The 13718-nt window shown below is 37.0% G+C and overlaps 1 protein-coding gene across 1 annotated transcript in view; it reads left to right on the forward strand.

The window, feature by feature from the left end:
• The first annotated feature begins 324 nt into the window (after positions 1-324).
• Positions 325-13718, forward strand: part of FZL (FZO-like protein) — a 31429-nt gene continuing 18035 nt past the window's right edge. Inside the window, exons 1-4 of the mRNA XM_008784952.5 lie at positions 325-1019; positions 4323-4879; positions 5005-5073; positions 11164-11361. Of these exons, the coding sequence (XP_008783174.4) occupies positions 530-1019; positions 4323-4879; positions 5005-5073; positions 11164-11361 (1314 nt within the window). The 5' untranslated portion in view covers positions 325-529. The remainder of the gene's footprint in view (positions 1020-4322; positions 4880-5004; positions 5074-11163; positions 11362-13718) is intronic.

Here is a 13718-nt window from a genome sequence, read left to right on the forward strand (position 1 = left end):
GCAAGAATAATGGCAATAGTGGTGGCGGTAGAGACAAAGATAGTGGATGGTAAAATATAAATTTTTTATTTTTGAAAATAATAAAATAAGAATTTTTAAATTTTAATTTTAAAAAATAATAAAAAAGAAATTTGTAAAATAAAATAGAAAAAATAATATCAAATACTTTTCTTGATTTTAATGATTTTTAAGTAGCAAAAAAATAAGCGGCGCAAGCAAAGGCATTAGTTTCAGGATGTTATTGATTGATTTCTCTTCTAATTGAAACTCATCATATTTTTCAATATATTATATAATCGGATTTGACCAAATTATTTTTAAATCAATTCTAAGATCGCAAGCGGCTCAAATCGTCCACTGCCACATTTCTCTGATAAGGTTTTTTGTCCTTCCCTCTCCGCCGCTCTTTCCGTCCCAATTCGTCTCTCCGGACTCCTTCGCAATCCGACCTTTTCCTGCGCTCCCTCACTCGCCCCTTCCACCCTTTCTCCACACCGTCCCCCAGATCCTTCGCTCTCCTCTCCTTCCCATGGTCTCAATTCCCTGCAACTATACCGTGGCTGCTCGCCGCCCCAAGTTCCCTCTCCTCCCCAAGCGCCACGTCTGGAACACCTTTCCCCGAGCTCCACCCTCCAGATGCCGAGTTCTTCGCCACCCCATCAACGTCATTGGCGCCAGTTCCGCCTCTTTTGATCCTTCCGAGCAGCAGCAGCGGCAGCTGAGGACCTTGTTTCCCGGTGGCTTCAAGCGGCCGGAGATAAAGGTGCCGACTTTGGTCCTCCGACTAAGAGCCGAAGAGGTTCTTAGAAGGGAAGGCTCTATTGCCGAGATCGATGTGGCGGTGGCCAAAGGAGTGGGGATGGTGGTGCTCGATTGCGGGGATGAAAGTGGCGGCGGGCTGTATGAGGCAGCTTGTAGGTTGAAGTCGGTGATTGGGGACAGAGCTTATTTTCTTATCGCCGAGCGTGTCGATATCGCAGCCGCTGTGGGTGCAAGCGGGGTGGTGCTATCTGATAAGGGTTAGTGTCAAAATGTGATCTTTCTATCTTCTAGTTTTGATATCTGTCTGTTCTTCTGGAATTTTTCTTCTACTTTTGATGTTTTTCTGTTTTTCTGTGGTTCATACTCTCCCTACTTCCCTGTTTTTTTTATATTTTTGTGTTGCAATACTGCAAACTATGATACTTTGCATCCAAGACGTAACTTTTTTGCTTTATGTTGCATAATTTGACCAAATGAAAGTTATCTCCGACAAATCTAAGAGCTTTCCTAAGAATTTATTTGATGATATATTTACTGTATCAGTAAAAATCTACTTTGTTTCACAGTTGCATAAACAAATTATTGGCCACACACCAATTCTAAAGAAATTATTTAGTTGCTGCGAAAAAAAGAGAGAAATTATTTAGTGCAAGAACATTGCAAGAATTTGAATTTTGAATACTATGAATATAATATGCTTACCTATTTCTCTTCAAAAAAATAGCTTACATTGTTAATTAATAGATCTATCAACATTACGACAGAAACTCTGATGACTTGACTCTGCTTTTGTCCATCCATTCTTCTGTAAATAAACCTTTTGTTCTGCATATACCCCTCTTGTTTCAAATTTCATTCTTTTCTGAGAGAAAGGGAGGGGGATTCACCTGCTCTGTAATTATCCAAGTCTCGATTTTTCTCTTTTCAATTAATTAAAAGAAGCAAGAACAATGCACTATGAAAAAGTGAGGCTGCATTTATCGACTTGGACAAATAATTTAAAGAAATCTATCATAGATTACAACCATCCATCTTCTCCACACTGGCATCAGATGTACCAAATGCTAGTGGATAGCTGAGAAAAGAGAGAAGAGGCAAGAAAACTTGAGAAAGGCATATGCATGAAACAACATTAGTTTTCTTTATTCTGTGCAATTCTGCAATCTCTATCTATTATATTATTTTGAAAATGCCAGCAACTATTAGCTTAGTTGGTTCGCACCTCTTCTATAAGGACTTGCCCCTAGAGGAGGTCCAGTGTTCGAATCCTAGATATTGCTTAATAAAAAAATAGAGTATCTCTTTAACACTTCCCAACAAGTTGGAGGCCTGGAGCATAGTTATATGATAGCCCGATAGTAGGATGCAATATACACAGGAAATCTAGTTGTGGCCTGATATGGTCAATATCTCATTTCTCTTATTTTTCTTTTCTTTCCCTTTCCGTTTTATGTGAGCTGGAAATTCTCTACTGGTCACACTCCTCCTGCCCTTGGAGTACGCTTTGGTTTGAGTTCTGAGTAGTGTATCCCCAGATACTTGGATTTTGGTCATTCAACCGGGCTAGGTCTTTTCCACCCTCTCCCTCTTTCAAAAGAAAAAAAGAAAATAAAAATAAAAGAAATCCACCATTTGCTCTTTGATCATGCATGCATGTATAACAATTTTTCTTTCCAAGTATTGGTGCATGCTTAAGGATTAAGGGCTTTCTTATGCATTCATAGTGTTGCATATGGGGTTCACCCACAGGCCCAGGCCTCTGGTGATTGCTTAAGTTTCTGCCTTAGTTGGCCTAAGAGGTTGGAATGAATTGGTTTAATCTATAATGTCATGGGTTTCAAGCAGGCTGAGATTGAGATTTACATGTTATCAATATATTCTTAATTGATACAGTTTATCAGATATCTTTGGACCCTTGCACCTGAGTTGCAAGTGCTATGTAGTAAGAACATTGCAACTAAGTCCTCAAAATTGGAACTTCATGATATAATCTCTCCATATGATGATTCAACATTTTGCTTGTAGCCTTCTTTATTATATCATTATCTCGATAGCATACTAATTCACAATCTAACCTTGACCAACATGAATGTAGAACATTCTTTATTTTTATCTTTATCAAAAAGAAATTGGCTTTTTGCATACATACCCTTGCAAATATAGATTATTGCATTTTTACCCTTTGAAAATCATTCTCTGCATATATACCCCTCAAAACTTCCTTGTTTTTACATGGATACCTCTTCATTAGATTTTGGCCAATGATGTTGAAAAATGACTATTACCATTTTGCATTATTATTCTTGAATTTTTTTTTATAAAATAGCTCTTTTTAATACAAACTGAATGGTAAATTTTTTAGGAGTATTAATGTAAAAGGGTAATAATGCCAAATGATACCCGAAATGGTTATTTATAAGCACCGTGAACCAAAAATCTAACAGGCAGGGTGCCCATGCAATAACAGGATAATTTGATGGTATATATGCAAATAGTGATTTTGGAGGTTAAATATATAATAAGCCATATTTACAAGGGTATATGTGCACGAAATCAAAATATATCTACAATAGCACTTTAAGAAAATGACCAACATTTGATTTTACTGTCTGATCAATCCTCCTAACCCATACAGATATGATTTGCAGCCAACTAATAATCCGTTGTATGACTAAGAAGGCTCAACAGACATCTTAGTCATGAACATGTGTACAAAAATATTATCACGTATAAAATATGCTCACAATGTTCTCAAAATTGCTAAGCTGAGAACATCAAACATCTTGACAGTATGCTAATGAGTACTCATACATTATGTTTCATGTATGCATTAATACACATTGAAACTAATAATCAAGTGCTGTACAATTCCCAACAACACTACTGCTAGGTTAAAGTCAAGTCTAATGCCTAGTATCACATGATATATTTCGCTACTGCTCCAAGTAGTCTAAACATTAAAAAAAAAAAATCCAATAATGTAGGTACATTCGATATAGGATCTGAAATACTTCTGATGACGGTTAATTTAATTGTTATCCTGAATCGTTGTGAGTACAACCTATATAGACCAGTACTGTGCATGTGCAAATGTGCATAACTTTTAAAGAGTCCAATATTGTGTGTGTGAGAGAGAGCCCCTTTCAGAAATGTGAAGTTAAAAATTAGCTCCGCTGGGAAGGAGTCCTGATACTCAAGAGAGCATGTAGCAGGCCCTCTGATCTGGAAAAAATATTAAAATGGTGGAGTCCAAAATTGAGGTGAAGTTCAAACAGGAGAGTTTCTATTCTAATAGTAGATTTTTTTGTTTAACCCCATTAGTACTGCATCAGAGTAGATAATCTGTGCTTGTCTTGTCATTTTTTGTTATATGATACTGTTCATCTTCTCTTTCTAGGCATACTCTACTTTGCTGTCACTGCATTTGAAGCATTTTGAAGGTTTATTTTTTTTCCTTCTTTATCTTGATCCTGCTTTTGCCCAGATATATTGAAAACTAATTTATTGAGAGTAATAAAGTGAGGAAAGTTCCTTTTTTTTTCTTTCTGTTTTGTATGCAGGTATTCCTGCCATTGTTGCAAGGAATATGATGATGCAATCCAAACCGGATTCTGTATATCTCCCTCTAGTTGCAAGGACAGTGCAGACTGCAAACTCTGCAATTAGTGCATCAAGTTTCGAAGGTGCTGATTTTCTTATAATGAGTATGGAGAATGACAATTATGTTACAATACTGGAAAACTCTGTTAACCAGCAAGTCAAGGTGCCTGTATTCTTTGCCGCAATTGAATTACTTCATGATGAATTACCTTTCAATATGGCATCAAAGTTACTCCAGTTAGGTGCATGTGGTATTGTCATCACTTTGGGTGATATGAAGCTATCCAGTGATGATATTCTGAAGGCATTTTCTAAAGAAGATGTGGTGAGTAGAGTCTCACAAGATGTATATGCAAATTCCAGTAGAATGGATGTGGAGGGTGGTAGTGTCATAATCAATGGGAGGAACAGGGTTGCTGGATTTATGAAATTAGGTGACAGAGAGATAAAGTTGATTGAAGCTGAAAGGATGTTGTTACATGAGGCGGTTGCAGTTGTCAAGAAAGCTGCACCAATGGTGATCTTCTAATGTTAAACATTTGGTAGTTGAAGATGCCCTTCAAATGATTTCAAATACTACTACTACACATTCTTTTGCATATGCTTGACATAAAACATATAAATGTTTACATTGGGTGGCAGATGAAGGAGGTTTCACTTCTTGAGGATGCTGCTTCTCGTCTCAGTGAGCCCTTTTTGCTGGTTGTTGTGGTAAATTTAAAATTTAGCAAACTCTATTGTGAGAACTTTATGTTTTTTGTTGGAGTGGACTTATATATTACATATTAAGATACAGTAGTAAGTCTCCGATACCTTAGTGCTAGATCAATACATATATTCAAGTCAGCATGATACGTTATCCTTTTGCTTTGTTTAACTATATTTGAAATATTCAATATCTCCTTCATTCTTCACCTGCTTTGTGCATGTTTCTGCATACATGCCTTGACCAAGCATGATTATTTTTAGGGTTTTTTTTGCATATATACTCTCAAAAATATATAAAATTGTATGAATACCCTTGTAAAATTGCTATTTGCATATATATCCTTATAAAATACTTCTTTTGCATGTATACCCTTATTTTACTTTTTTTTATATATGTACCCATGCAATCTAACACCGTTAAAAAAATAAACGATTTAAAATTGAAATGACTGAACTACCCTTACAGGTAGACATGCAAAATTTTTTTTATATGGATATCAAGGTCAGAGGAGCCGGTACCAGACCCTGTGCTGGTTCTCCGACGGGATGACTTGGTACGGGCCTGCGCATGCCATGCCGGGCCCGTATCGACACAACGGAACAGACAGGGGAGAGGAAGAATGAGAGAGGAAGAGAGAGAGAGAGCGGGGGAGGGAGGGACGCCGGCGCCGGCCCCCTTGCAGTCTTCGTCGGGCTCCGCTGGCCCTCCATCGGCGTCCTCTCTCTCTCCCTCCCTCCTCCACTCACTTTTTCTTTCCTTTTTCCTTCTCTGGCTCCGGAAACGCGTCCCGTTTTCGGAGCCGGAACTGTGTGAGCCACCGTTATGGTTTGAAACGGGCGGAACCGACCCGAACAGTTTGGGTCGGTTCCGCTGACGTTGATGGATATACATGTAAATAGCAACTTTGCAAGGGTATTCATGCAATGAAGCATATTTAGGAGGGTACACACTTAAAAAAAAATCAATAAAAATGATCAAAATCCACTAAAGATAATTCATTAATAAAAAACGATAACAAAAAAGATTAAATCATGTTTAATATCAACTCTTATAGAATATATCATGTTGCTTTTACTAAATTCTTGCCTCAAAAACAATCAACAACTCAACATTTGCGAATCACTAAAAAATATTTTGCTAATATAAGCATTTATAATTAATTTAAATTTGATATGCTTTAATCTTTTAAAAATAATAAAAAATATGTAGATGTCATAGATTCAATGATGATAATTATATCAAAATCAAATGGAGAATAGTATTACCAAAATGATCACCTAATATTCCAACTTGATTGAGTCAAGATCTTAAAAAAGAAAATTGATAATATAACTCGATCTTTTTTATGACTTGTCGATCCAACTTGGCAAATTTCAGCCGAGTTTTGATTTTTTTTAATGAATTTTTTGAATGTGTACCCTTTTAAATATGAGAAATTGCATGTCTACCCTTATAAAGTTGTTATTTGTATGTATACGCTTATAACTTTTTTACATATCTACCCATAAGGGTATCTCAAATTTTCAATCATTTTAATTTTAATCCGTTTATTTTTTAACGACATTAAATGGTACGGGTACATATGCAAAAAAGAAAAAAAGAAGGGTATATGTGCAAATAGTAATTTTACGAGGGTATTCATGCAATTTCGTATATTTAGGAGGGTATATATGCAAAAAATCCTTATTTTTACTATTTATATTCAAACTATTTTTATTTTTGTTAGAGCAGTAATATTTTTCATTTTTTCATTCTGCTTGTATGATTGCCTATTAAGTAGATACTACTTCCTCTACCAAATTAAATCTTCTACTTAATCGGGTTTATCAGCTATTTACTTCCCCCTTTGGTGGTGCTTCTTAACTTAGTCGTTTATGGTTTATCGAATATTTTCTTCGCCTCCATGTGATGCTTCTTGCCTTAGTCATTTATGCTTTCTTCACCAGTAGAATTTCGGACCATTGATCTCGCAACTAGGATTGAAGATACTACAAATTTGATTCATTTTAATAAGAATTTGATATGTGATATCTGTATTCACTGATTGGAAATAAGTTCCATATAGTGGGCCATTGCCATACAAGTTGGTCAATATCCCCAAATATTGGAGGAAATGTTTTGTGGAAAATCTTAGCATTTGATTTGTAATAAGAATATCGTAGATTATAAAGCTGCGAAGGATAGTTTTGCAGTTTGGAAGGTTGTTGGTGATATTGAAGAACATTTTATTCACCAGGGATATGCCTACTAAACTTATATGATTTGAAATCAAGTACACTCTGCTTATAATTGGGGTGACTATTATTTTGTGGATTGAAGATTTCCTTTTGCATGTGAAGAAATTATTTTGGAAAACAGAGCTTCTTTTTAAATTATCTACTTCAGATCATTATAGAAGGGTAATGATGGCTGGGGGGAGGAATGGATTAGGGTCGAAGTATCTAAAAGCACTTTATCCTTTTTCTTTTCTTGGCGATTAAGAGGTGCATTTGTTTTTTTTTTTAAGATGCCATCTTAGTATCTGAATGATGAGCATTGTATATTGGCCCTGTATTTTTAAGTAGCATCCCTTATTTGACCTTTGTAATCAATATGCCAGAATTGCTTTATTTAATTTGTTAAGCCAGGCTGTTGGTCTTGGAAACTGTTTTTGAGCTATATATTGTCTTTAACCTTATTTTCTTAACTCTGACCTACAGATCTGGATGATTGCTTCAATTAACTTCTTACAAGTTTTATGGAAAAAAAGGCATGTTTCACAGCCTGTCGATAAAAATGCTATTAATAAAGAGCACCTGGGCATAAAGAAGAAAGTGAGGAGAAACAATATGAAACCACATAACTACTGCTATTAGGCAATCATTTGCTAAGGAACCACTGAATAAGTCAATGAACAGCAATCACCTAATGATGCAAAATGTAGCCAGGGATATCAGGACATGAACCATTGAAAGAAACAGCCAGCTTCAAAAATTTTATTAAATAATTATTACGTTTGTAACTTTTCAAAAATTTTCCTTCAGTGTATGTATGGGAGGAGTTTCTTGAGTAGTTGCTAGTCAAGTTTTATTGTAATATCTATGCATTTAGTTTTCCTGTTAATCTATCACAAATCTGAAGATATTTTAAATATATCACGCTCCAAACATAATAGGAGCACTTGTTGGTCTTCCTACAATTTTTTCAGTAAACAATGTGCCTTCATATTTTCATTCTCACAATTCTCTTATCTGGTATTATCTTTCCCTCTTCTACTTCTCAGTATCTGGCTTTGTTGACAACTAAACCCCTACACTATACAATTTGGATCTCTAAGTGCAGGTCACTGAAAAGAGCTGGTGGCTCATTTGCAATTTAAAAATGTATTAGTTCTATCCAACTTACTGCTCCAAGCTTTTTGTTTCCCTTTACTCATATAGCCTGATGAAAAGTTTGGTAGCGTACTGTATTGTTAGCATTCTCTCTTGACACTTAAAGCAATGACAAGGGCAGTTGCAGTTTTGGAAAATTTACTGGACATTGAGTAATGCCTTTGGATAGAAACCAACAAGATTGAAACGCTCTTGTGAACTCACTAGCAAATTATATTGGCATTTTATCTAAGCATTCTTATTTTATATGATTTTCCTCTTATATTAATAAATACTATGGAAAACATTATATTAATAAATAGTACACAAAACATCATTTATTCTTCTATGACATGTCTATTTTCTTGCAAAAGAGAGAGAATTTTCTTACCCCATCGAATTGCTTGTTGCTTCCTTCTGGATCATATGTTAGAAATAAAACGCTTTCCTATTTCAAAGTTCAACTCTTATTATTAGTTTCCCGCTTTGCGTTTTAGTGTCAAATTCGGTAACTGTGGTTCTTAGATAAGGAATGCTGAACCGGCCCGTATCGGCCGGTTCGCCCGTATCGAACCGATTTGGTTCGGCGGTGGAAAATTGTTCGGGCCCCTATGGGGCCGGAACCCAGCAGTATTGGGCCAGAACCGGCCGATACTAGATCCGGTTCCGTCCAGTGTAGCTAGGAACTGGTGCGAACCGGTCGTTTCGCACCGGTTCGCCACATCGCGCCGCGCGCCCGCGCATACTGTGTTATGCAGTCTGGTTTGGTACTGGTCCGAACCGGTCCTGAACCAGTCTGAATCGGTTCGAGTGCTGACCGGTATGCCACCTAGTAACGATTTGGCAATCCTTGTTCTTAGATGCATGGCATAAGTCATATTAGCAATAAATTAAATGTAAGTGCCTATTCTTAAAAACAAAGCTCATGCTTTGTTTATTGATGTGTCATGCTCCGAACCCGTCACCCAGGTCGGCCACGTGACACAGCCGCATACACCCTAGGGCAAGGCCTGAAAATTTATTACAACTTCAATATCACTAAATAATAATAATAATCTCAATTCATAAATAATAACAAAACTTGTAAAATTACAAAATTCATTCATCCAACTGGTAATAATGATGCTCTATCTATTCGTCCCTTCCTCCTATAATCTCAACTATAGCCAAATACTACGCAACTCTGAAAAGAGAGAAAGGGAGTTGTAAGCTTTACAACCTAGTAAGAATCTCTGCACATTTACACCAATATAATAATATAGGCAACTGGTTTCCATTTTATGTCTTTTCTAAATCTCCTCCAGCTCTTGCACAACTTTAAAGTTAGGATTCTTGTTGCCAATCCATTGAACCTAATTTTTGTATTTGGAAGTGCAACTTTATCAGCAAAATTTTCAACTTGAGCCTCCTTAGCACTTATGATTGGTGGAGGACCTTGACCTATAAGTGCTACAGGCTTGAATTGAAAATTTTGCTGATAGAGTTGCATCTCCAAATAAAAAAATTGTGGTTTGATGATTGACAAGATGGATCATGATTTTGAAGTTGCCCAAGAGTTGAAACAGATGAACAAAAGACATAAAAATGGAAAACAGTTGGCTTATACAGGTACAAGAGAAAAAGTCTTTTTAGACTACTAATTAAATATTAGTTTATGTATTCTTGTTATTGTATATTTTTGTGCTATTAGAAGCAGTTGGATATTGAGGAGCAATTGGCAAGGAAACAAGAAAGATTTGATGGAGAATAGCAAACCAGGACGTAGGTATCTTATATTTTCAATTAACTATAAATTTACTTCCATTAAAACAGGCATGAGCTGTAATGTATTTTGGTTCAACTGTTTTTGCTACTGCCCTAAGGACATAGATGAGAAGTATTCTGTCTGATCACCACTTGGTTCCAAATGACATATAATAGTCATTCTTTTTAAACCATCATAAATAGAACCAGACTCAAATTTTAAGTTACAATCTCTTTAATAACAGAAGGCTTGCGATCTTGCATTATCTGTACAATATTGTAAATGTCGTGGTTTTGGCATACATCACAGAAAATGAACTTATCAGATCATTGATAATGACTCAATTGCATTTTTATTTGCTGGTACCTGGACTCGTGTAGTGCATGGTTCAGGGAAGAGGGAAGGGAGACAGGAGGACTGGATATGTATTAAGTCGAATAAGAGAGAGAGAGAGTCTGATCTGTTTGGGAGTTGAATCAAAGAGAGAGACCCTGTTTGGGAGTTTTAAAAAGGGGTCTCATCTGATTGGGAAGGGAAAGAGAGAGCACACACTAGTGATTGTTAATGCTGGGAAGAGAGCGGGTGGGCTGGTTAACATATGTTTTAAGATAGATATGAGAGTATTCTTGATATAAAAAGATGATAGATAGAATCAAAAATGAGTATTTCCTGATTTCAAAATTGTCATTTTAGATATACTTTAGGTAATAATAAGCTTGATCTATTTTTGTCCAGGTCTTTGAATAACTGCACATATTTTCTAATTTATTAATTATTTAAAACCCTTTTCAGCGCACCTGTTCTGATGTTGGAGGCTCTCCTCAAGGCAAAAATTGCTTGCATGGCAGATTTATCTTATTCTGTTACTTAATGCAAATTAAGATGTGACTTCTTATGGCTATCTGAATTAAGTTTTCTTTCATTTTTTTAAATACAGTTTAATAGTGTGAATTTTTGATATTAGCTTCTTGTATTTCATAATTATCTTATATCATCAGGGTGAATTTAATTCTGGGAAATCTACTGTTATAAATGCTCTTCTTGGAAAGAGGTATCTCAAGGAAGGAGTAGTTCCTACGACAAATGAGATCGCTCTGCTTTCACATTCTGATATGGAGTCTAATCAGCAAGATCATTGTGAAAGGCATCCAGATGGCCAGCTCATATGCTACTTAAATGCACCAATACTCAAGGAGGTTAGTAGTTTTGATTTTTGAATCACTAAATGGTTATATTCCATTTTTATCCCCTTAAGCGACCAATTTGGTCATTGCCACTACAATTCTCTTAGTTGCTGGTAGTATCTCCCATGATTATCTGACATCTTGTACAATGTGATGGAGATCCAAGTTCGTGTGATGTTGCACCAGATTTTATTAGATATAAATTAGTTATCGTTTTTTTGTATTTTTCTTTCATTTTCTGGTTATTATCAGTTTTAGTGGGTTATCCTTCATGTTTTAGCCTGAGAATTGAAGTCACTTTATATGAAGAAAATGACTAATTTTGGTTCCAAACTTCATTTAAACTATCAAGCGGTCTTGGCTGCAATGCATGATGTGATGACAAAAGAGGGAAATAAAAAAAAAAGAGGAAGAAGAAAACTGAAGGGATATATGGGGTTTGCCATAGACAAGCACACACTTAAAAAAAAGAGGAGAAAATTTCAAAATTTGTCACTTTGTGGAGACTCATAGGTACTCTATGTAAGGGCATCAAAACAACTATAGCAGACTTTTCCAGTTTTCTTTTTCAGTACTCTCAAATTTTCATAATAGTAACCTGGGATATCATAAACATTTGATCAAAAAGTAGCATAGCACTTCGTGATATTAAAGCCCAAATAGCCTTCTTGGTAAATAAGATATTGAGCTGTCAATAAACAATCTAGGGTCCTTTTGAACTCTTTAAAATTTACTGTAGAAATAAATTTGAAAATATGACGTAAATTAAAGGTAGAATGACTTCTTATTGTTTTCTGTGGTAGTAAGAGGTGCGATCATGAGAAAGAGAGAGAGGCACTTATTGGCTGCTATTGAGATGTAGGAGGATGAATAGGTGATGATTATGGTTGGGCATGGGGGTAGGTAGATTTTCAAGAGCATCCATTTTCCTCATCTATATTATTGCTGCTATCCTTTTAATGGTCGAGAAATGGTTTAAGCTTGTCATCTCTCTCTCTGCGTGTGTGTGTGTGTGTGTCTGCGTGTCGGCGCTATGCCTATATTCTTTTAATTAGCAGGAGTTTTGTAGGAAAGATTTCCTTTATTGTAATAATTGCAAAAACCAGCTGGAATTATTTTCTTAAGAAACAGCCTCTTTTGAATTTGAGGAGAGTTGTGAATATATTTCACACATGTGCAACAATCTGATTACCAGAATGTGTGGATCAACTAGGACATGTTCGCAACCATCTGGTTCCAGGGTTATCCTGGTCTCGTGATGTTCAAAGTAAATTGTTTAAGAAACAAATAATAAGTGGTCCCTTTTTGCAAATATTGCAAATAAAGTTGTTTCTTTTACTGCAAAACCTCCTCAACTAGGTGGCCTACAACAATCTTGAACCTAAGTGAATCAGTGATAATGGTACAACACTACAACCAAATGGTCAGCCAGATGACTACGTTAGTCAGCTGTTATGATAGTTTCTTTTCTCCATGTTGAAGACTCCTTTATCTTTTGTAGGCAAAGAAGCAATTGTCTTTTGCTTTAGGGCTGAGCCCATTTAACCAATGTTTTTAAAACCGGCTTGGCCAACCGGTTAAACCGGTTGAACCAGAAATTGGATGCTTGTCTAGTCTGGTTCAAAGGGCATTTTAAAAGTGGTTAAAACTTGGTTAAACCTAGGAGATTCGGATGAAAGGGTTAGGCCGCCTGGTTTGGTCTGTTTCTCACAAATTTCATTTTTTTGTGTCTGGCACTCCAATCTCGTCCTTGACCTTGATGCCCTGCAAACCCCCACAACCGATCTCCAACCGCCGGTGCCGGTTGCCGTGGAGGTGACAAAGGGTGGCGGGGAGGGCGGGTGTGGCATCGACGATGGAGGGAGCTACGACGGCGGTGGAGCAGGTACTGATCATGGTGGACGAGGAGGTGGCGGAGAAGGAGAGGAGGGAGGAGGCAGCGAAGCAGGAGAGGATTGGGAGTCAGAAGTAGGTGATGCTGTTGAGGTTGGGGTGGCGGCCAACGTGGTTCTCGCTATCGCACTCAACGGGACACTTGCTAGTGCAACTGGGGGAGAATGCCCCTTGGCTCCCTTGTTATACTTCCTGCGGCTCCTGTGGTCTACGGCTTGAACACATGCAGGATCGGTCGGGTCTTGAAGCGACGATAGGTCAACAATGTGGGGAACGACACCCAATCGAGCAGTGCAGTGAGCTTGTCGAGTGTCACCCTTGAGGTCATCCCATTGGTGGCCGCTGCAAAGAATTGACAGATGAAGGCATTGGTGGCAACGCCAATGAGGTTGATGTAGGCGGACATTACACTATGCCTGGCGGCAACGTGGGGGAGCTAGTAAGTGAAGGTGTCAAAGAGGATCCAATCTGAAGGA

This window comes from Phoenix dactylifera, chromosome 12 (genome assembly GCF_051530095.1).
Source record: "Phoenix dactylifera cultivar Ajwa chromosome 12, Ajwa_hap1_PhDact_Kaust_v1.1, whole genome shotgun sequence".
In the NCBI taxonomy this organism is placed as follows: domain Eukaryota; kingdom Viridiplantae; phylum Streptophyta; class Magnoliopsida; order Arecales; family Arecaceae; genus Phoenix; species Phoenix dactylifera.